At 45.5% G+C, this 25,828-nt stretch overlaps 1 protein-coding gene across 1 annotated transcript in view; it reads right to left on the bottom strand.

The window, feature by feature from the left end:
- SLC22A16 (solute carrier family 22 member 16) overlaps positions 1-13,744 on the bottom strand; it is a 165,560-nt gene extending 151,816 nt beyond the window's left edge. The window contains exon 1 of the mRNA XM_073576007.1: positions 13,424-13,744. Coding sequence (XP_073432108.1) covers positions 13,424-13,461 — 38 coding nt within the window. The 5' untranslated portion in view covers positions 13,462-13,744. The remainder of the gene's footprint in view (positions 1-13,423) is intronic.
- Between the last annotated feature and the right edge of the window lie 12,084 nt (positions 13,745-25,828).

Genomic DNA, 25,828 nt, shown 5'->3' with positions numbered 1-25,828 from the left:
TTAGTGATGCCCATACTCTGATAAGGCGGTCTGCCCAGTGCTAACCAAAATGCATCTCATGTGAACAGATGTTACGGACTGGCGGAACCGACCTAATTAAATATACGTAGAGGCTAGGTGCGTTCGCTGTCCGGGGTCCACCGTGCAGAGATGTTAACTGCTGCTGGACAATAACGGATGGGATATAATGGAAGATAGCCAAACACCGGCGGGTAACCACTGACCCGGTGTGAACAGGAACGAACTCTTTTACTACACAGAGTCTGCCCTTGCAGGCGTAGAGACCGTAACCTGTTATACCTCACAGGCTATGGAGAGGAGAGTGTTAGTGTGACATCATAGGATGCTGCCCCAAAACACGGGGTCAGCACCCCTCTAGACCCACTCGCGCACTGAACCACTACTGCATTGCCAGGGGTATACCCTTAAGGTACACTGTGCCCTGTTAACTGTCACAGGGTGCAGCAGACAGTTGCTTACCGCACAGAATGTGTACAGCGCCGCACTGGCGGACGCCACTAACCAGCTTCAGCTTCGAGCTGGAAAGCGCACTAACTGCGCACGGCGCCGCTGACGGATGCTGCAGAAATGCGGTACCGTGGTGCCGTGTGCTGAATGGCACGCTCAAGCGCTAATATGTAGATGGAGCTGAGAGCACTGCAGCACTAGGCAGTGCCAGTACTCGGTGCTGACCCAGAACCCTAAACCATACAAACATGCATATCAAAGGGAGGGGAAATATAATAAGTCATTCACCAGTCTCAGACATCCATCATCAAACACACCACTTAGCTACAAGTCTCTATATTAGCGCATGGCCGTGCGGCCATGCAAACCTTTTATAGCTGCAGCCTTCCGGGACCTTCCAGTTGGTCCAATCGGAGCAGCAACAGGACCTGAGCACGTGACCTCCGACCTCCAATGAGAGGTCATCCAACAGGCATGCTCAGTAGGGGAAAAGCAGGACTTAGTCCCAGGAGCATCTGCTTGCTGCTGACTCATGCATGATACAATAGTAGAGCCAGAAGGAGCAACCAGACACCTAGCATTATCCTGAGCAAGGTGCTGGGACTGATGTCTCTGCTGAGCAGACTCCTCTCCGGCTGGAGAGGAATGGGAGACCGCAGAAGGCAAGGCTCGAGTTCCCTCCAGTGCAGAGGCAAGAACCCGACACCTAACAACAGACACCACAGTTTACAGAGCCATCTGGGCCCAACTGCTTCCTGAAAAATAGAGTGCAACAAACACATAAATATATGTGAGGTATTAATTGATATTACAGCCAAAATATGTAAGCTCACAACCCATGTCACGGGTCCTCATGCTTGCAAGTCCTACCACAAAAAGGAGGACTTAGAAATCCTCCAAAATTTTTTTACAAAAACACCAGTAAAAAGGCTAAGATGCTTACCTGCCCATGCCTCCAAACTCTGCCTTTTTTCTGGTGACCATGTATCAGCTGTCAGGTTTCATTTAAGATTCCATAGGTGATTTATGTCACATAGTTGACCATAATTCTTTTGCCTCTAGGAATTTTCCCATGGCGCTAGCGCTTACGTCATAAAGGTGAAGAGAGTTCGTTGGCTCTGCGAGCAGGAGAATTTGTCATGCTTGTGGTGCCGTCAGACAGGGAATAGGAGTTCACAGGGAGACACTGAGCACACTCTGCTCAGTGTCTCTGCTGGATGACAGTCTGTATGGTTGCATCATTCAACCATGCAGCCTGCCATGTAGATGTAGCAGAGTTATACCCGTCTGGGACAGATGGATTAGCAGCATCCTAGGGGAAATGTGAGGAATATTGTGGTTTTTTACTTTTAACTCTTTTGCAGATGACAAGAGCATCAGCAAATGGGCGAGGTCTTACATATGGTTTAATTAAGATTTATTAAAGGAGCTTGTGTCATTCTTTAAATTAAAGGAAATTATTCTGGGTGTCTGTGTTTTCATACAAAGTGACTATGAGGTTAGTAATGGGGGCGTCTTATTAACACCACTCCATTACTAACCTCGGGGCTTCATGTAACCTGACAACTATCACCCCACTTGCCACCCCTACAGGGCAAGTGGGAGAAGCGAGGCTAATTGCCATAATCAGCACATCTTAAAGACGTGCCTTTTCTGGGGTAGCTGAGAGCTGATGTTTTTAGCCTGGGGGGCCAGTATCCATGGCCCCTTCCAAGGCTATTAATATCAGCCCGCAGCTGTCTGCATAGCCTTTGCTGGTTATTATAGGGGGACTCTACATCTTTTTTTAGGGTCCCCCATTTTAATAGCCAGTAAAGGCTAAGTATACAGTTGTGAGTTGATATTAATAGCCTGGGAAGCTTTATGTGTATTACCCCCTTCCTAGGCTATAAACATCGGCCCCTAGCTGTTGATTTTCCCTCTGCTGGTTGCAAAATTTACTCGGAAGCCCACAATATTTTTTTTCAGAAAAATAATCTTTTAATAATTAAATACTAGTGATGAGCGAGCACTAAACTGTTCGGGTGCTCGTTGCTCGGGTCGAGCAAATTGGAATACTTGGGTACTCGACCCAAGCAACGAGCCCAATGTTAGTCTATGGGAAATCTGAGCTTTTTTGCCGCGACTCCCCCCCGAAGGTCTTTCTAGCAGGCCCGGATTGATAATGTGCCCAACCAGGCATTTTCCTGCTGGGCCGCTGTCATGTGGGCCGCGGGCTGGCAGCGCCCGCTCATCTGGCCTCTTGCCAGCTGATGCGGCCACTGGCCTGGCTGTTCTTCATGCCGCTGGCCCTCTGCGGGCACGGCGGTTATAGCAGGGGGTCCCATGATCAGGATCCTCTGTCCAGACCCCTGATCATGTGACCCCTGACTCCTCCCCTCCTGTGATCTCATCACAGGTCCTGTGCACACATCCCTGCCTCTTGGTGTCTGCAGGAGCCTGCTGTGCTGGTTGTCATGGTGCTGGATGAGGGAAGTTTGTGTGGGGTCAGGAGGGGTTTACAGGGTGATGTAGCAGAGATGTGTGTGTACGAGGTGTGCGGAGTGGAGCCGTGTGTGTACGAGGTGTACGGAGCGGAACCGCGTGTGTACGAGGTGTACCGCATGGAGCCGCGTGTGTACGAGGTGTACCGCACGGAGCCGCGTGTGTACGAGATGTACCGCACGGAGCCGCGTGTGTACGAGGTGTACAGAGCAGAGCCGCATGTGTACAAGGTGTAGGGAGCGGAGCCGTGTGTACGAGTTGTACGGAGCGGAGCCATGTGTGTACGAGATGTACATAGCGGAGCCATGTGTGTACGAGGTGTACAGTGCGGAGCCGCGTGTGTACGAGGTGTACAGTGCGGAGCCGCGTGTGTACGAGGTGTATGGAGCAGAGTGTGTATGAGGTGGACGGAGCGAAGCCGTTTGTGTGCGAAGTGTACGGAGCGGAGCCGTGTGTGTACGAGATGTAAGGAGTGGAACCGTATGTGTACAAGGTGTACGGAGCGGAGCCGTATGTGTACGGAGCGGAGCCGGAGGTGCACGAGGCGTACGGAGCGGAGCCGTGTGTATGCGAGATGTGCGGAGTGGATCAGAGCCGGGTGTGTACGGAGCAGAGCCGTGTGTGTAGGAGGTGTACGGAGCAGAGCTGGAGGTGCTAGAGGTGTATGGACCGGAGCCGGATGTGTACAAGGTTTACGGAGTGGAGCAGAGCTGGGTGTGTACGGGGTGTACGGAGTGGAGCCGCGTGTGTACAAGGTCTACGGAGCGGAGCCGTGTGTGTACGAGGTGTACGGTGTGGAGCCGGAGGTGTACGGAGCGGAGGTATGTACAAGGCCTACGGAGTGGAGCCGTGTGTGTATGAGGTGTACGGATCTGAGCCTTGTGTTTACAGAGCGGAGCAGATCTGGGTGTGTACGGAATGAAGCCGCGTGTGTGCGGAGTGTAAAGATCGGAGTGGAGCTGCGTGAGTATGGAGCAGAGCCGCGTGTGTACGAGGTGAATGGAGCATAGCCGCATGTGTACAAGGTTTACGGAGTGGAGCCATGTGTGTACAAGGTGTCCAGAGCATGGCCGTGTGTATACAAGGCGTACAGAGCAGAGTCGCATGTGTACGAGTTTTACGGAGCGGAGCCATGTGTGTACTGAGTGGAGCCATGTGTGCGCGAGGTGTACGGAGCGGAGCCATGTGTGTACAAGGCATACAAAGCTGAAATGTGTGTGTATGAGGTGTGCGGAGCCATGCGTGTATGAGGTGTATGGTGGGGAGCATTCATACCTCCCAACCATACCGTATCCAATGGGTCAGTCCCGATTTTGAGAGAGAGAGACTGTCCCAGCTGGGAGCTTACTTTTCCCATGGACACAGGAGTACACGGCGGAGCCCCGAGGAGCACTTTAAAACTAGTGACGTTCTACCGGAAGTGATGTGCTAGAAGCTGACCAGAAATGAGGTAATTTCGGGAGGAGATTGTGACGGAACCATGGAGGCACTTCAGGGAATGCTCACCATGTCCTACTGCGACAGCGCGGACAACGGGATTGCCTTGGAATCGGGGATGCTGGCCATGTGAGCGGATCATGATATGTCCTGCATCGGGAGGCTCAGGTGGGCACTACAATGGGAGCCGGGATGCTATAGTATCTTTATAGAATATTTCTTTATCTCTCTGTTCTTTCCTTCTTTCTCTCTCTAATCTTTCTTTTTTTCTTTCTATCTCTCTCTGTTTTTTCTTTCTTTTCCTCAGTACCAGCCACTATGCCCAAAATTGCTGATGTATATACACTGTATATACATCAGCCTTGAGTCAGCACCTATCTATACGCAAGCCTCAGCAACAGTATATACGTAAGCCTCAACACCAGTATATACATCAGCATCTGTATAATACAAAGGTGCTGGGGCTGATGTATATACAGGTGCTGGAGGGGGTGATGTATATACTGGTGCTGACTTGAGGCTGATGTATATATGGGCTGTATGTATATACATCACTGATCAGCCTCTAGTCAGAACCTATATATACACCAGCCCCAGCACCTGTATATACATCAGCCCCAGCACCCGTATATACACCAGCCCCAGCACCCGTATATACACCAGTGGAGTGCCCCGGCCAGGGCTATCGGGGTACTCGGCACTGGGCCCGTTGATCTCAATAGGAGTTGTCAGGGAAGTTGTGACCCGGTCCATGGCCCTGGGGCTCCATGGCAAAAGGGGGTGCAAGAACAATGATGTAGAATTGATGAATAGTTCGTGACGCCACCTGTGGTGCTCGGCAAGGGAGATGTTAAGCCGACGCTGCATTCAGATCCTCTGGGACTGGTGGTATGCTGCAGCCAAGATGGTGAAGCTCCCCACAGGTGGAGCTGTAGTCCCAGGGCAGTGTGGATGTAGGGGTAACTGAGAGGCGCGGGCAGTGTAGAAGCTGGTACCCAGATGTAGCGGTACCAGGTGTGTTGGCGAAGGAATGAATGGAGGATACCGGGGCTTGTAGTTCCAAAGCTTTACTCACAGTCTGTTGTACACACCGGTTCCTGCCTCCGTACTGTGTTCTCCAGGTCAGAGGCTCAATCAACCTCCAGGCCAGATGGAATGCTCCCTTCCAACGCTCCGCCAACATATACCTTTCTGAACGTCTCCTCTTATAGTGCCTTTAAGTGTGAAGATCTCCTAGTACTGAGTTACACTGGAGTTCCTCCTGACAGATGTTCCCAAGAACTCTACTTGTACGGCAGACAGCTGTAGCCTGCTTTGGGGACTCCTCACTCCTGAATCCTGGCTCACTATCAATGTTGCTGTTGTGCCCCCAAGTCTTAAATGGGAGTAGTAGTGCATTTACAGCCCACTACTCCACCGGTGTCTGCTGCAGAACCATTAGTGTCCATACAACCTCGGGGACCAGGCCCCAGCCTCGCGTTTAGAACTTCTAGGCAGGGTTCTTCCTCTAACCCACGTCCTCTGTTCCCTCTTACTCCTACGTTCCGTACTAGTCTTTCCTTCTTATGGAAGATGAGGTTTCTGTTCAACGTCTTTCTCCTTCTTTCCTTTCCTGTGCCAGCTGGCTCAGATCACTGAGGCAGCTGCAGCACTCCTTCCTCCATCCCTCTCTCAGGGATCTCCCTTCCTCACTCCTCTCTGAGTGACTCTCTGACTGACTGACCTGAAAATCCTAAACCTTCCCCCTCTTTTATGCATTCTAAACACCCACCTCCCAGCATGTTTCGTGTTCCAAGCAGGGAGCCACCAAAGGTGCTCTGCTACACTCCAAGCAGGGAGCCGCAATGTGGCTTTGCTGAACTACCGTGTTGTGTGGGATGCGAGTGTTGGAGCGTGGCTAGGAGAATCCAACTCACCTGGATGGTGGGGTACCACACCTCAGGAGGAGGTGCAGTAGCTCTGTGGCAACTGAAACCTCAGGGGCGCCACACCAGCCATAGCACCCGTATATACACCAGCCCCCACACCCGTATATACATCAGCCCCCCGCACCATATATACATCAGCCCCCCACACCTGTATATACATCAGCACCAGCACCTGTATATACATCAGCACCAGCACCCGTATATACATCAGCTCCAGCACCTGTATATACATCAGCTCCAGCACCTGTATATACATCAGCCCTAGCACCCGTATATACATCAGCCCCAGCACCCGTATATACATCAGCCCCAGCACCCGTATATACATCAGCCCCAGCACCCGTATATACACATCTGCCCCAGCACCAACCCGTACATACAGTAGTCTCAATGTGATATATATTCAGCAGTATGTAACTTAATATAGTATAATACTGTCAATTATAATGTAGAGTTGTGTGTGTATATAGTGTAGAGCTGTTCATATAGTATGTTGCTGTGTACATAGTATATAGTGTGGAATCCACACTATATACACTGGCCCATCTCTACACTATATAGTATATACACAGCTCCACTCTATATTCCTTACCACAGTATATAGTCTAGAGCTGTGTACCTTGTGTATACTCCTCCTGTCCTGTATGCATGGTGTAAATATAAGTAAATGCTCTAAATGTGTGTATCTATGAAAATAAGAAGCGCTCCGATGAATTGTGCAAAGTGGCGGACTCTTTATTAGCCCATGTGACAAAGTTTTGGATCTATAACAGATTATTTCTCTGCTATGGAATTGAAATATTAACACATGAGCTAATAAAGAGTACTCCACTTTTCTCTTATTTAATCATTTAATCGGTGTGCTGATTATTTTCTTTTTATAAATGCCTTTGATTTAATGATGTGTGTCCTAAAAGCATTTCACCCACTGCTTAATATTTGGTGGTGCTCAATTATGACACTTATCAAGGCTGACATCACCACCCGGCAAAAGCGGGCAAGTGCCGTCGGGAACTTGGCACGCTATGGGGCTCTTAAGTAGTGGGGCTCCGGTGCCAGCACTGACACAGCTGAAAACAATGATGAGTGAGGGAGCCATCTGCTGATGCTCCCTCTCTCATCATTCCCCCTCTGCGTCTGAGCTCGTTAACGTCTTATTGCAGAGGGTGCAATGACTTGACTACAGCGAATCGTCTGTGCCAAGCAGTGCAGAGGATCAGAATACACTGAGGAGAACAGAGCAGTGGGGACAGGGATAAGTATTAAATGGGGCCCATTATACTGTATGAAGTAATATATGGGGCCCATTATACTGTATAAAGTAATATATGGGGCCCATTATACTGTTTGAAGTAATATACAGTTTGAGGGCCCATTATACTGTATGGACCATTATATGGGGCCCATAAAACTGTGTGCAGTAATGTATGGGACCCATAATAGTGTATGGAGAATCATATGGGCTCCTTGTACCATATGGAGGAATATGTGGGGTCCATTGTACTGTATGGTGCAATATATGGGGCCATTATACTGTATGGAGGACTATGTGATGCCCATAATACTTTATGTAGGACTATGTTGTGCCCATAATACTATGAAGGACTATGTCGTGCCCATAATACTGTATGGAGGACTATGTGGTGCCCATAATACTCTATGGAGGACTATATGGTGCCCATAATACTCTATGGAGGACTATATGGTGCCCATAATACTCTATGGAGGTCTTTGAGGTGCCTATAATACTATATGGAGGACTATGTGGTGCCCATAATACCCTATGGAGGACTATGTGGCGCCCATAATACTGTATGGAGGTCTAGGAGGTGTCTATAATTCTCTATGGAGGACTATATGGTGCCCATAATACTGTATGGAGGTCTATGAGGTGCCTATAATACTATATGAAGGACTATGTGGGGCCCATAATACTGTATAGCAGACTATATGGTGCCTATAATACTCTATAGAGGACTATATGGTGCCCATAATACTTTAAAGAGGACTATGTGGTACCAAAAACAATGCATGGAGGACTAAGTTGTCCACATAATACTGTATGGAGGGTTATCCAAATTCGGAAGTTCTCCCCTATCTTTTGGATAGGGGATGACTTTCTGTTTGTTGTGGATCTGACCGCTGGGACCCCCATAATCCTAGAAAACGTAGCTTTGAAGAGCACCATGTAAATGGAGCTGTGGTCCAATCATATGCACTGTGACGCCATTAACATGTGGCTCTTTAAATAACTCCTGATGAGGGGACGACAAAGTATAGCAAAAATTCACTGATCGGGGCTGATGAGTGTTATAGTTTGTGGGCTGGTGGGGTTTGTGTGGCAGGGCTGCTTTTTTTGTCCCAGTCCGGCCCTGCTTTCTAGGGTATCAAAACATCGGAAATGTATGGGGACAGTGCACAAACGACATTGGAACATCATGGGGAATTCCCCTGAAAGCATTTCTGACTCCTAGGTCACTGCTGTTGATGTTGTCAGAGTGTGATACCACTTTTACAAGCGCACAGTAAAACATACAAAACCAAAATGGATTTTACAGGGAAATATGTTAAGGGACATACTTTCCAGGGTAATAATTTGTATGTAAGGCAAAATAAATAACCCCCCCAAAAATGCTCCTCAATCACTTTGGCTATGTTCACACATAGTGTTTTTCAACGTTACCATTGCTTTCAACCAATACACACTGTTAAATATGTGGCCTGGATTTTTTTTTTTTTGCCACCAAAATTGTGTCATTGTGGCGGACAAAACACAGTGTTAAATATATGAACTGTAGCTAAATATTTTTTGGGGCAGCCAAATATTTTTGGGCCAGCTAAATATATTTTTGGCATCTAAATATTTTTTTGTCCGCAAAAAATACTACAGTACCAAAAAAAATGCCAGAATTTTCTGCGCACTCAGATGTGATGCATGGGGCGGGTAAAGGCATTTAAAATTACTGGATTTTCACACTGTAGTATTAAAAGGACATGGCTGTAGTCTGCAGTTTCAACAAGCAAATGGAGAAAAAAATTTACATTGGAATAAAATAATCAGAATTAAGGTGCCAAAAAAAATAATCCTAGCCACTGATACCTGGAGCTAGGTATATATCTAAAAGGCAGCAGCAGCAGCAGACAGTAATGGACCCTTTTGATGTATACAATGATATCTATATACCCACATACAGTGCCTGCATGCCTTGCACTGATGTGTATATATGTGTGGCGCCCCTGAGGGTTCAGTCGCCAAAGAGGTACTGCACCTCCTCCTGAGGTGTAGTATCCCACTTCCCAGGTAAGATGGTAACACCTGACCAGACTCCAGCACCTACATCCAGCACAGACACCTTAGAACAGCAGAGCACCCTTTATGGCAGCTGCTTTGGTTCATGAAGGGTGCTGGGTAGAGCTTAGAAACACTAGAGGGGAAAGCTGACAAGAAGTTAAGTCAGTTCCCCTAAGATCCTACAGCAGAAACCGGAGGAATAGAAGTTGTGACCACTTTATTCCCACCTAAGACTCGAAGACGCAGCAGCAACGTGTGTGAGCCGGGACATGATTGTATGGAGTCCCCGAAGCAGGCTACAGCTGCCTGTCATACGAGTGGAGTTATAAGTAACATCAAGAAGGAGGAACTTCAGTGTAATTCAGAACTACAAGTACTTCAGATTAGCGCTAGAAAGGAGACGTTCAGAAAAGGCACACGGAAGGGAGTGCTGGAAGGGTTAATTCCATCTGCCTGGAGTTGGCTGAGTCCCTGATCTGGAGACCGCGGCACTGACGTGGGCACCTGTCTGTGCCAGAAACGTGAGTAAAAGAATTGGAACTGCGCCCAGCTGTGTCATTGAATTCTTCCTGCGCCAACCCACTCAGCACTGCAACATCTCTGTGTCTAACACTACACCATCTACCTCAACACCTACTATCACTGCCTTGGGACTACAGCTATACCTGTGGAGAGCTATTCTATCTTAGCTGTCTTATACCATCTATCCCAGAGGATCTGCACCACAGCATCGGCTTAACACCTTCATTGCCGAGTACCACAGGTGGCATCACGAATTATCTACCTATAAATTTTATTCAGCTTCATTCCACCTATTTTACATGGACACCCAGAGCCACGGACCGGGTCACCGCCACCGCGACACATCCCTTTGAGACACTGGCCTGGTACCGAGTGATCCCCACACCTGCCCTGGGGGTGATCCATACGCATATACACTCCCTGCCTACCTAGCACTGTAATCTATATACCCTATAATTAGTCCTTAGAAGGACTGTTGGTTTAGAAGGATTTGTGGATTCTATGATGGTATACCAACACTAACTAATAAAAGCACAAATCTGTCCCTATCTCAAGCAGCAGCTCTCACCACACTGTCTGATTCCGGACGTGACTGTGACGAGCAAGGCCTCTTACAGATCTGATGATGCTGTGCTGCCAGCCAATCACTGTAATACCAAAACAAAGATGGCTGCGGCATGAGGGTATGTGCACACGTTGCGGATTCGTCTGCGGATCGGCAGCGGATTTGGCCCTGTGGATCTGCAGCTGTTTTCCAAGGGATGTACAGTACTATGTTATCCAATGGAAAACAAAAACCGCTGTGCACATGCTGTGGAAAATTCCGTACGGAAACGCAGCGGTTCACTTTCCGCAACATGTCAATTCTTTGTGCAGATTCCGCAGCGTTTTTACACCCATTCCATTATAGGAATCCGCAGGTGTAAGAATGCAGGCGAAATCCGCTAGAAATTTGCAGGTAAAACGCAGGCATTTTGACCTGCTGATTCTGCAGATTCCGCTCGGAAAAACCCGCAGACGAATGCGCAACATGTGCACATACCCTTACAGTGCGTGGCAGACAATCCCTGCTTGTTGATTGGCGCTCTAAAGAGCGCAAAAATTGCAGGGCGGAGACCCAAGCTCCCTCCGAATAGTCCCGGAAATGCTCGGTGGTCGCCGAGTACCGTGAGTATAGTGATACTCGGGCGAGTACCGAGTAGTGGCGAGCATGTTCGCTCATCACTATTAAATACATGTTCAATAAGCTGCACACACACTGTACTAATTGTATTTGTCACTGACATCTATATATCTACCTATTCTATTTGTATATACAGTATGTAATCCATCTCTTCTATCCTGTCAGCTCCTGCTGTGATTTTACACTACGCGGCTGCTGTATTGAAAGCTTTTCTTTTAACTATCTATGTAATATATATATATATATATGTACATATATCTATGTGTGTCACTGACACCTATACATATATGTATTCTATGTGTATATATCTATTCTATTCTAACCTGTCACTCTGTGATTACTCTGTACTCGGCAGATGAATTGCCGGCTTTTCAAAGAACATCGGTGTGTAAAAATCGGAGAGCACTCATATGGTCCAAGAGCTGTGTGATTTTTTTCTCGCACCCATAGCCTTGCATTGGCGAGTCTCGTCCAAGATACGAGGCAAATTGCAGCATGCTGCGATTTTTTTTGTTGGTCCGATTTCAGCTGAGATGCAACACATTGAATAACATTGGTCAGAGTGCAATCCGATTTTTTATCGGATTGCACTTGTCCGTTTTTCTCACAAATGAGTATGAGCCTTTAGGCTCAGTTAGGCTAGTTTCCTATATTTAGCGTATCCAACTCTAAATATAGGATACTCTGATCGCATGCAGCCTCATGCGATCAGAGGAGGAACTGACCGGAGGGGCACGGCCGGGGGCGGTGCTTGGTGGCGGCCCTGCGCTGCGCCCACGAACGCTAGTGTGAAACTAGCCCTACACCATGAGAATTTGGTGTTTTTATCTGCTGCTTTTTTTCACTAGAAAAACATAGGATCCTGTTTTTAAAATCTGCAGCATGTCAATTTCTCTTGTGATCATTTTTTTTTATTTTACTCTTTTTATTTTATAAATAGCGCCAATAATTCCACAGCACTTTACATACATTATTGGAACTGTCCCCATAGGGGCTCACAATCTAAATTCCATATCAGTATGTCTTTGGAATGTGGGGGAAACCCACGCAATCATGAGAACATACAAACTCCTTGCATATGTTATCCCCTGGTTGGATTTGAACCCATGACCCCAGTGCTGCAAAGCAACTCTGCTAACCACCGAGCCACTATTCTGCCCAACTATGTGTTTTATTTGCATATTTTCCCCATAGACTTGAATGAAATGAGAAAAAATCTGCAGATAAAAAACATCAATTTTTAGAGCTTTCTGAGGTGGAAATGCAGCAAAAACAAATATAATGAGCTCATAACTCTATCAATAAAGTATTATGAAGGCGAAGTAACAGGAGGTATATTTAAAACCTGATCCACGAAAAACAGACAAAAAGAAGCAGCTAAAGAAACGTGATAAAAACGCATCTAAAAAAAAATAATTAGTGCAGATATGACAATCTGCTGCATCAAAAACGCACCAAAGACTCATCATGGGAACATAGCCTAAAAGCACTCATCAAGCTCAAGCAGATGTTATGTTTTCTTCATAGATCACAATTCTAGCAATTCCATTATTTGATTTTTAGCTGAATCTGGCTATAGAGGTTAGCATGAAAAAGAATGTTTTTAGAATAGACTGACGGGGAAAGAAGATTTTTGGAAAGAAAGATTTGCACATCCTCCCTGCCCACAGAACATCATGCACTGTAACATAATATTCTCATAGATGGTGTTTCCAAAACAGTTTGAAGCTGTTGAATAAGTATTATTTCATAGATTATATGGCTTGAGGTAAAATGGCATAAAAACAGGGTTCTTCTATAATTTTGCTTGGAAGTCATCCTATGTGCAGCATACACATATGGCGATCCCTTTTTGCAGTTGCCCAGCTTGTCAGCGACTTGTTCTCAGGTTCTCATACTACTCAGCCACTTATAGCCTTAAGCCCTGGTCTAACAATAGGCCTCTCTTCTCACATAAACTGAGAATACAGCACTGCCTTCTGCCACAATCAGAGCTTCCCATGAAGCTTTTTCCACCCTACTGCTCCATACATGACCCAAGTTTGGCTTTGATTCTTTCCCACTTTCAGCAGATCTGAATATACAAAGCATGATGTAAAGTTAGCTTACCTTCCAAAGTGGCCCACATAGTCAAAGAGCCCCTCCATGCCCTGGCAGCTGCTGCTCTGCTGTGCAGCTTGAGATTTGACCCCGGATTCTTGTGCTTATTCAGCTGGCCATAATTCTGGAGCCAAGTTGTTTTGTAACTAGTGGATTTCAGTTGATTATGGTGTTGTCAGTTTGCTCGGCTTTTGCAAATATTAAGTGCATGCTCATAAAAGATTCTTTTATCAGTCTGTCATTTTTGTAAGGTGTGAAAGATGTGGAGTAATATAATTTTCCCGTAATGTGTTTACGAGCTGGTTCAGATGAGGAGTCTGCGGACTCAGACATGTGAGTCTGTGATGAGAGGTTTTGTAGAGACACAGCTCCTCCTTCACTCCCTAACTTCATGGACAGTTCCAGCAGAGCAATTTAAAGAATTACTTTCAACATTTTATGCCGTAATTCTTGTCTATGTATGTAATGCAGTGCTTTAATAGGGGTGTTAATACACTGCTCAAAAAAATAAAGGGAACATTAAAATACCACATCCTAGATATCTCTGAATGAAATATTCCAGTTGCAAATTTTTATTCATTGTATAGTGGAATGTGTTCAGAACAGTAAAACATAACAATTATCAATGTAAGTCAAAACGAATATCTCATGGAGGTCTCGATTTGGAATGATACTCAAAATCAAAGTGGAAAATCAAATTATAGGCTGATCCAACTTCAGTGGAAATGCCTCATGACAAGGAAAAGATGCTCAGTTGTGTGTGTGGCCTCCATGTGCCTGTATGACCTCCCTACAATGCCTGGGCATGCTCCTGATGAGGCGGCAGATGGTCTCCTGAGGGATCTCCTCCCAGACCTGGACTAAAGCATCTGCCAACTCCTGGACAGTCTGTGGTGCAATGTAACATTGATGGATGGAGCGAAACATGATGTCTCAGATATGCTCAATCGGATTCAGGTCTAGGGAACAGGCGGGTCAGTCCATAGTTTCAATGCCTTCATCTTGCAGGAACTGCTGACATACTCCAGCCACATGAGGTCTGGCATTGTCCTGCAATAGGAGGAACCCAGGGCCAACCGCACCAGCATATGGTCTCACAAGGGGTCTGAGAATCTCATCTCGGTAACTAATGGCAGTCAGGCAACTTCTGGCGAGAACATGTAGGGCTGTGCAGCCCTCCAAAGAAATGCTATCCCACACCATTACTGACCCACTGCCAAATCGGTCATGCCGAAGAATGATGCAGGCAACAGATCGCTCTCCACGACATCTCCAATCTTTGTCACGTCTGTCGCATGTGCTCAGTGTGAACTTTCTTTCATCTGTGAAGAGCACAGGGCGCCAGTGGTGAATTTGCCAATCCTGGCGTTCTGTGGCAATTGCCAAGCGTCCTGCATGGTGTTGTGCTGTGAGTACAAACCCATCTGTAGACGTCAGGCACTCAGTCCATCCTCATGGAGTCAGTTTCTAACCATTTGTGCAGACATGCACATTTGTGGCCTGCTGGAGGTCATTTTGCAGGGCTCTGGCAGTGCTCCTCCTGTTCCTCCTTGCACAAAGGCTGAGGTAGCGGTCCTGCTGCTGGGTTGTTGCCCTCCTACGGCCCCCTCCATGTCTCCTGGTGTACTGGTCTGTCTCCTGGTAGCACCTCCAGCCTCTGGACACTACGCTGACAGACACAGCAAACCTTCTTGCCACAGCTTGCATTGATGTGCCATCCTGGATGAGCTGCACTACCTGAGCCACTTGTGTGGGTTGTAGAGTCCATCTCATGCTACCACGAGTGTGAAAGCACAACCAACATTCAAAAGTGACCAAAACATTAGCCAGAAAGCATTGGTACTGAGATGTGGTCTGTGGTCCCCACCTGCAGAACCACTCCTTTATTGAGTGTGTCTGGATAATTGTCAATAATTTCCATCTTTTGTCTATTCCATTTGCACAACAGCATGTGAAATTGATTGTCAATCAGTGTTGCTTCCTAAGTGGACAGTTTGATTTCACAGAAGTTTGATTTAGGTTATGTGCCCACGTAGCGTTTAAATCCGGACACTGAAAACCGGATTCATTCCCAGAAATCGCGCTGTTTTTTCAGCGCAATTTCACCGCGATTATGATCGCGATTTTGCCTCGATTTTCTCGTGCGATATTCAAGCACTTTCCAAGCGATTTGAAGCATCGCTTGGAAAGTGATTGACAGGTTGGTCACACTCGTCAAACATAGTGTTTGACGAGTGTGACCAGATTTTTACTATTGAGGCTGCCTATGCGGCCTCAATAGTAAAAGATAGAATGTTAAAAATGATAAAAAAATAAAAAATCGGGGGATATATTTACCTTCCGACATCCCGCGCTGTCTCAGCGACGCTCCCGTTCCCAGCGATGCCTTGCAAGACCTGTGATGACGTTGGTCTCGCGTTGCTATAGCGATCTCGCGAGACCACGTCATCACAGGACCTTGCCGCAAGGCATTACTGGGAATGCTGAGGCCGGGAATGCAGTGTGGGACGCCGGAAGGTAAATATACCCCGATTTTTTATTTTGTATTCTTTTTTTTTACAGGGGGATGGTACCCAGGGCCTGGAGGACAGTCTCCTCCACACCGTGGGTACCAACCGCACATGAAATGCTTAACTTCGCACATGGTGGGCATAGCCACATGCGGGAAGTAAGCGATTCTCATGCATTCCTATGGGTGTGGAATCGCGGCAATTCTTTGCGATTATGCACAAAAGAATGAGCATGCTGCGATTTTTTCCGTGATGCGATTCCGTTGCGGAAAAAAGCGCAGCATTAGCACAGCATGTGCGAAATGCCATAGGAATGCATGGGGTGAGTTCTGTACACAATTTTTAAACATTTTCGCCGTGTTTTCACGCCGAAAATCGCTGCAAACACGCTTAAAAATCGCATCTTGGGCACACAGCCTTACTTGGAGTTATATTCTGTTGTTTAAGTGTTCTCTTTATTTTTTTGAGCAGTGTATATTTACCGATTACCGTCTTCCCCCATCTCCAGTGCCGCTGTGGTTCTCTTCTAGGCCACATGACTCGAAATCAGACCGGAGTTTGCGTGTACTGGAAGTCATTTTCTCAATGTAAGGCTACGGTCACACTATCAGTATTTGGTCAGTATTTGACATCAATATCTGTCAGCCAAAGCCAGGAGTGGGTTTTAAATACAGAAGTGATGACGGGTTTCTATTATACTTTTCCTCTGATTGTTCCACTCCTGGTTTTGACTTACAGATACTGATGTAAAATACTGACCAAATACTGAATATGTGAATGTGACCAAAATCAATGGATTTAATTCTGAGTGCCCACACAGCAGTCACTGCATGATCAGGAAAAGAGTTGGAGCAGTCACATGACGTAGAATAGGATTGGATCGGAGAGGCACTGGAAACCCTGGAAGATGCCGATCGGTGAGTATGTTCCCTTCCTTCACTACATTACATAGGCAGAATGTAATAAACAGGAAAAAGACATAGTATATGTGGGGGCAAGAAGTAGCTAGCCTAAGTAAGTACAGAAAATCATATTCCCACATACACATAAATGTGTTATATATATATATTAGGACTTGAATAGGAAAACTGCACAATTTTGAAATAGCACCAAGGAAAAAAGCAGTCAAAAATCCATAGAATTAACAATTTTATTGAAATCACATATATAAAAAAGGACACAACAGTACATGGAATGGGGAGGGAAAATATCAAAACGTGCACAGTGGTGCAAAGGATCAGAACACACCGTATCCACAATCCCAGGATTCACCTAGAGTATATACATAGTCAATATATAACCCTGGTAAGGGGTTAGAGGCAGCTTATCATGGGCACACCAGTGTATAATCAATATCTATCCCTAATAGGGGTTAAACAACTCATCATAAACACACCAGTATGTAGGCTAAAAGCTCAACCCTCACTGTTGCCCATAAATCCCTAGCAAGGCATAATGAAAAAATTTACAGAGCAAATGCTCAAAAAGAGCGCCCTGACAGCATCATCAGTATTAAAGCAGCGTCAGTTGCCTAAGTCCCTAAAGAAAGGACTCCTATAAAGCAGGTGCTAAAAATAAGCATCACAGTACAGATGCTGCGATGGCGTCATTACCCGGGTCTAGTGAAGGCGGTGTGGTAGATCCAGTCCCCAACGCGCGTTTCGGAGCCGCAGCTCCTTCCTCAGGGGGCGTGGTAAGTGGGCGCGACCACCCAGTTTAAGTAGCGCGCCCACCGGAAGTCCCACCAGCGTGCACGCTGCCCGCCAATCAGAGGTCGACTCATCACCACGGCGACGCTGAATACACGCGGGCCCACGTGATCAGACGCCGCCGGGTGGGAGGAGTCAACCAGCCGATCAACAGACAGCGCACACACGCAATGGATGTGGCTATGAAGCCACCATTTGGATTGAGGGCAAAATGAAGGGCAGAAATCGACAATATAATACAACAAGACAAAAACCATGTAGAAATAGAGCCGCATAGTGTCTACAAAACGAAGAACAGTATAGCCACTATGCAAAGCAGTAATTAAAATAGAACAAGAGGCACATACACAATAGGGTATAGACAAAATCTGCACTGAAGGGACATATACAGTGGGGAAAAAAAGTATTTAGTCAGTCAGCAATAGTGCAAGTTCCACCACTTAAAAAGATGAGAGGCGTCTGTAATTTACATCATAGGTAGACCTCAACTATGGGAGACAAACTGAGAAAAAAAAATCCAGAAAATCACATTGTCTGTTTTTTTTTCATTTTATTTGCATATTATGGTGGAAAATAAGTATTTGGTCAGAAACAAGCAATCAAGATTTCTGGCTCTCACAGACCTGTAACTTCTTCTTTAAGAGTCTCCTCTTTCCTCCACTCATTACCTGTAGTAATGGCACCTGTTTAAACTTGTTATCAGTATAAAAAGACACCTGTGCACACCCTCAAACAGTCTGACTCCAAACTCCACTATGGTGAAGACCAAAGAGCTGTCAAAGGACACCAGAAACAAAATTGTAGCCCTGCACTAGGCTGGGAAGACTGAATCTGCAATAGCCAACCAGGTTGGAGTGAAGAAATCAACTGTGGGAGCAATAATTAGAAAATGGAAGAAATACAAGACCACTGATAATCTCCCTCGATCTGGTGCTCCACGCAAAATCCCACCCCGTGGGGCCAGAATGATCACAAGAACGGTGAGCCAAAATCCCAGAACCACGCGGGGGGACCTAGTGAATGAACTGCAGAGAGCTGGGACCAATGTAACAAGGCCTACCATAAGTAACACACTACGCCACCATGGACTCAGATCCTGCAGTGCCAGACGTGTCCCACTGCTTAAGCCTGTACATGTCCGGGCCCGTCTGAAGTTTGCTAGAGAGCATTTGGATGATCCAGAGGAGTTTTGGGAGAATGTCCTATGGTCTGATGAAACCAAACTGGAACTGTTTGGTAGAAACACAACTTGTCGTGTTTGGAGGAAAAAGAATACTGAGTTGCATCCATCAAACACCATACCTACTGTAAAGCATGGTGGTGGAAACATCATGCTTTGGGGTTGTTTCTCTGCAAAGGGGCCAGGACGACTGATCCGGGTACATGAAAGAATGAATGGGGCCATGTATCGTGAGATTTTGAGTGCAAACCTCCTTCCATCAGCAAGGGCATTGAAGATGAAACGTGGCTGGGTCTTTCAACATGACAATGATCCAAAGCACACCGCCAGGGCAACGAAGGAGTGGCTTTGTAAGAAGCATTTCAAGGTCCTGGAGTGGCCTAGCCAGTCTCCAGATCTCAACCCTATAGAAAACCTTTGGAGGGAGTTGAAAGTCCGTGTTGCCAAGCGAAAAGCCAAAAACATCACTGCTCTAGAGGAAATCTGCATGGAGGAATGGGCCAACATACCAACAACAGTGTGTGGCAACCTTGTGAAGACTTACAGAAAACGTTTGACCTCTGTCATTGCCAACAAAGGATATATCACAAAGTATTGAGATGAAATTTTGTTTCTGACCAAATACTTATTTTCCACCATAATATGCAAATAAAATGAAAAAAAAACAGACAATGTGATTTTCTGGATTTTTTTTTCTCAGTTTGTCTCCCATAGTTGAGGTCTACCTATGATGTAAATTACAGACGCCTCTCATCTTTTTAAGTGGTGGAACTTGCACCATTGCTGACTGACTAAATACTTTTTTTCCCCACTGTAGGAATTACAAAAAGCTAGAACCTATACCCACAGTTAGTAATGGTACATGTAATCATATAGAGCGTTCAAAATTATATTAACAGCAAGGTTCTATAAGGTACAGCGTACATATGCCAAATATAGACACCTATATACATGTTAATAAACTTGAATAATCAAACATGCAAAATATACATTAACTATTACATTACCATATTAAGGCAGAATATATGTATATGTGTAGCACCTCTTATACACACAAAAAATATATAAGACAAACATTAATGATATAATGAACATATATTAGCGCATCATACTACATCAACAGAATATGTAGGTCAATTCAGGCCAATTGTCTTCAATATCTTGAAACAGACTCCGAACTTCATCCACATTCTCCAAGCAAATAGATGATGCATATAAAACTACAAAAATAAAAAATTTAAAATGAATAAAACAGCAAAAGCCACTGTGATCACGTGGACGCACAACAGACCATGACTACAAGAATGGGACATATGAAATATTTTCGTTCAATCCATATGGTTGGATAGTACCTAATGTCCAGATCCACCTAGTTTCGGACCTGGCTAAACGATTGAACAATTTACCTCCCCTTATATTAAGGGCATCAATGCCCCGAACACTAAGTAGCGTGGCATTACACCCATGATATTCCTTAAAATGTACATAGGCAGATAGGATTAGAGGAAAAAACTGGGAATGCTTCTGTAAAGAACATTTTTACCTGATTATAAAATTCTTGTGAATAATAAACTCATCTAACTGAACATGGCAGCGTTTTTTATGACGTGAGAATGAATATACGACTTTAAAGTGTTGGAATAAGGAAAAATAATAATTTTATTCAAGGGGATTTTGGTACTGGATATAGGATATGTGTTCTATGCTATTAACATCACTGAAAACACCTGAGTTTTTGACCCTGACTCCCAGAATCATCACCAAATAATATGATTGCTGAGCTTTGTTATAACTTATCTAACCCTAGACTTTTAATGTGTTTTTCTAAACAATGGGGGCTTTTTCCTTGCAGCGCTGGTGCTGTGGTTACCTGGGAGTCGCTCCCCCTGCTGGTGCTGTCGCAGTGTGAGGTGATGGGGAATATGCCGCTGACCGTCACCTACCACTAACCAATTAAATGTAATTTGCAGCTGCTATTCTATTTTGTTAGTAATGTAGAATTGTTAATATTATTGCCTGCAGTACTAATCACCATCCACAGGAGGCCACTGTTTCCCCTGTGAATGCTTGACAACTCTGATTTAAACTGGTTTGCGCAGAATTTTGAGTCTGAGGTTGTTACACCAGTTTTGTGAGGAGAAATGAAAACAGAAATTCTGTTGGCAGAGATTGGTGTTATGTTAAATATACTCTGTTCTCCTGATTTGAACTGCAGTTTGGACAGAACCTGGCAGAACACCAGGCCAAGCAACTGGGAAGAAGTGCCTGACAGGAGAGGACTGCTTCGGTGGCCATCTTGAGAAAGCTTGGTGTGATCTGGAAGGAGAAGGATGTGTGAGATCTCCATGGAGCCCCATCCGCAGAGCAGAAATCCCCAGGATTCAACATCTGTTAAACACCCGGAGGGCCCTCCAGCAAGTCAGCTGTGGTACAACGCACCAGTTGGAAATCTATCATTCCTTGTTCCACCATCCAGACAGCTATAATTTGGCACCCCAGGAGTTCGGTTGCCACAATGGTTTTGCCTCCGATGTCATGCCTGGAAGCAAAGAAGGAATTCCCTTATCAGGTAGTTTCAGCATACAACACAGTTCCTACTCTAGGCCAGCAGAGGGAGCTCTAAACTCGACTTCAGAGGAACTGTTCTCTCTGGTCAGGAGGAGAAAGTTAGTGAGGAGTTAGTGCCTGAGCAGGGTCGAGAGAGGACGTGTGGAGAGAAGCTGGGGATCGGAGCCATAGCTGAGCTCACCCCAGGCTTGAGCGCCAGAGACCGGTCCCCAGAGTCCAAGGCTGTGTGGGTACTAAAGCCCCAGCAGCAGAATCCGGAGGACAGAAGACCGCAGATCCTCTGTCCCCAACTGAGACTCAACGACACAGCAGCACGTGTGAGATGAAGACACCATATAGGAGCGATCCTTGAAGCAGGCTACAGCTGCCTGTCATGCGAGTGGAGTTCTACCTAAGTAGCAGACAGAGAGAGAGGGACTTGAATAGAATTCACAGCAGCAAGTACCTCAGAGAATCTCTCTCTCTCCTCCAGAATCTGGCCCTTTAAAATTTCACCAACTACTGCTTCAACGGATCCGTCAAAAAATGGATCCGGTGCATCAGTTGTTTGCAATCGGCCACGGATCCGTTTTTTCAACACTTTGACGGATTGTGACCTACGCCTGCAAACGGAAGTGTGAAACAGGCCTTATATACACAGCTCAGCAGACAGTATCACACAGGAGAGGATTAGATGCATGGCTCAGCAGTCAGTATCACACAGAATAGGTTTAGATACTTTGCTCAGCACAGTATCACATAGGATAGGATTAGATACATGGCTCAGCAGACAGTACCACAAAGGATAGGATTAGAAACACGGCTCAGCAGACAGTAGACAGTATGACAGAGAATGGGATTAGATACACAGTTTAGCAGACAGTGTCACACAGGAGAGGATTAGATACACAGACAATAGGACTGAGCTGTGCAGACTCCTCACCCCCCACAGCTGCAGGAGAAGACAACTCACTGCTGCATGTGTGCGAGTGAGGTGCGTTCACAGGTCAGCTGCAGCTGTCTCTTCATCCCTCCCCCCCCATAATTACCTCACTGCCCCCTCTGCTCCTTCCCCCCACCTCCTGTCTTCGGTCTTCACCTACAACCGTGCGGCTCCTGCGATTATAGGGGGAAAGTGGAGCACTGCGAAAACGCTTACACAATGCAATCCATTGAATTCAATGACATTCCACAATGCTGCGTATTTTTCCATGGCAGAATCGCATTGCGGAAAAATACGCAGCATGATCATTCTTTGTGCGGAATCGCGGCGATTCTGCACACGTAGGGATGCATTGATCCGCTTACTTTCCACATGTGGCTATGCCCACCATGCGCAAAGTAAGCCGATCATGTGCAAATGGTACCCCGGGTCTGGAGGAGAGGAGACTCTCCTCCAGTCCCTGAGTACCATATCCCCGTAAAAATAAGAATTAAAATAAAAATCGTGATATTCTCACCTTCCAGCATCCCTCGCAGCATCACCAGGCCTCAGCGATGCTCCCGGCAAGTCCCATTCCCAGCGATGCCTTGCGACAATGACCTGTGATGACGTAGCGGTCTCGCGTGATGCTACGTCATCTGGGGTCATTGTCTCAAGGCATCGCTGGGAACGGAAGTTGCCGGGAGCATCGCGAGGATCAGGAAGGTTGGGAGGCCGCCGGAAGGTGAGAATATCATGATTTTTTATTTTTTAAATTATTTTTAACATTATATCTTTTTACTCTTGATGCTGCATAGGCAGCATTAATAGTAAAAAGTTGGTCACACTTGTCAAACACTATGTTTGACAAGTATGACCAACCTGTCAATCAGTTTTCCAAGCGATGCTACAGATCGCTTGGAAAACGCTAGCATTCTGCAACTAATTATGCTTGCAAAACGCTAGTCTTTAGCGGGAATACGCAAGCCAATTCCGCATGCGTTTTTTCCGCTGCAGGGAGTTGCGGAATTGCCTCAGAAATCTCCGCCGCAATTCCGATCGTGTGAACATAGCCTAAATGTGGTTGCTCTCTTACTTCATCTCCAGGGTGGATACACAAGGTACTGCTGCTTTCTGTGTGAGTGGGATAGCCATGCAAGAGAAGATCACTGCAATAAAATAGACTGGCCTCTCCGACATTCACTTCAACCAGGGAGTAATAATGTCCTGCATCCAGCACTTGTTTACCCACATAATATTTCTTTTTACCACCATTCTATATCAGGTTGGGCCTAATGAAGAACTTTGTAAAGGCAATGGATAAAAATACAAATGCATTCAAGTATCTCATTGATAAATTTCCAAAGTTGAGTAAAGCAAAAATGAAGTAGAGTCCTCAGATTCGTTAGCTTCTTGAAGATGAGGAGTTTCTCTATTTGTTGCAGGCAAAGAAAAAGCTGCCTGGGTAGCATACACATTAATGGTAACTCATTTTTTGAGAAACTCAAGAGCAGATAACTATCAAGAGTTTGTGGAAAATCTCCTTAAAACATATAAGGATCTTGGCTGAAACATGTCCTTTAAAGATTAATTTTTTACATATGCATGTAGACTTTTTTTCCACCAAAATGTAGAGCAGTGAGAGATTTCACCAAGATATTGTGTCAATGGAGAAAAGATATCAAGTAAAATGGAATCCATCAATGCTGGCAGATTACTGTTGGACAGTTGTAAGAGATGATCTGATGCAGGAGTAGAAGAGACAAGCAAAAACAAATTGTCACTGAATGAGCACCAAATTTTGTAGTGCAATTTCTGTGACAGTTTACAATTCGCAGGTCTCCACCAGGAATTTCAGGGCCCTATATTGGTAACATTTTCGGGCCCTGTTGAGACTCTGTCCAGGCTGCACCCCAGCTCCACCTCCACCCCTCAAGCCTTCCATAGTCCCTCTGCCCACTTTCCATTTCTACATCACATCCTCACAATCTCACATTAACAGTTCCCCTCAAACACCATATCACATACATAGCCATCAGGTTTTGTTTTGCAAAAAGATTTTTTTTAGCCTGCTAACACAACAAGGTAAACTCTTTTGGAATGGCCCTACTCTACTCTTACCTATCAAAAATGTCTTAAAATATCGAATACTCTATTTAACAAATATTTTTATTTATTTTTCTTTAAGGGAATGTGACATACACTTTTTTTTTTAAAGGATCACTAATACAATATATGCAAGTGACAAATACCACCACACTATGACCAGACCACATATTACCACCACATAGTGACTGAATAATACCACATATAGTGACCAGACCACATAATACCATGACATATTATTCGGTCACTATCACATACAAGAGACAAATACCACCACACTGTGACAAACCACATATTATCATAGGAGCTCTGTATATAGTGTACAGTGTACAGGCAATACAGTGATCACTATTGGCATTACACACGAGAGCTTTGTATATACTAAATATAGTGTATAGTGTCAGTGTACATGTAACACATCAACTCACCAGTGACATCTGTAGTTGATGTCATTCATTTTCATTTTTCTTCTTCATCCAGTGCAGACTGCCATCACTTCTTCCAGCCAGGACTTCTCTATGCACAACAGTTATCTCTAGCTGATCACTTCCAGAGCACATTCTCCACTTTTTCCCCACTTTCTACACTACACCAGATGAAAAAAAAAAAGTGACATACTGCCACCCTGCACAGTAACAGCAATCCCTTCAATTCATCACCATTTCCTGTCTCCACCCCCAGTCTCAATTCATCACCATTTGCTTTACACCACCCTAAAAGTCTTAATTCAATACCATTTTCTGTGCCCCGTCCCCCAGTCTTAATTCATCACCATTTTTTATACCTCATCCCCAGTCTCAATTCATCATTATCTGCTGTCCCCATCCCAAGTCTCAAGCATTAACTGTCCATAACCCCCAGTTTCAATTCATCATCATTCACTGTACCCCTTCCCTAGTCTCAATTCATTCTCATTTTCTCCCACCTTCCTACACTCATTTAGCTCATTTTATAAAAAAAAATTCTTTCATACTAATCTCTCAGACGATCCCCTGCAGGTGAAGCTCCATTTCTGCAGTCCTCTTTACAAGTGGCGCTCGTCAACACGTACGCACCGTCACCCGCCCATCACAGAAGAAGTGGAGTGAGCCCTGAAGCTGCCTGGCCATTCTGTATTGACAGCTATGCAGCTCCAGGTAGGAAAGCTCCCAGTGCAGAGATGTGCACCTCCATAGGGCCCGGTGAGCCGTAGCACAAGAGGTGGGTCCCCTCTTTCCTTCTGCTCACCGGACCCCATACAGCAGTAAGGGCATTAATGCCCTGATTGCGGCCCTGATGATTCTCTTTAGTGTTTAGACATGTTTTAGTTATTTGAACTGTTTCTAAGTTTCCTCTAAATAAACATCAGAAACTTGGCATGACAAAATATTCTACATCTTTATATTTGCAAAAATGATAATGTTACACAGTACTGAAACTTTTATGCATTAATTATAGGTA

The sequence above is a fragment of the Dendrobates tinctorius genome, unplaced genomic scaffold (assembly GCF_039654945.1).
Source record: "Dendrobates tinctorius isolate UK_male_01 unplaced genomic scaffold, ASM3965494v1 ptg000046l, whole genome shotgun sequence".
NCBI lineage: Eukaryota > Metazoa > Chordata > Amphibia > Anura > Dendrobatidae > Dendrobates > Dendrobates tinctorius.
This window is presented reverse-complemented; position numbering and strand designations above follow the sequence as displayed.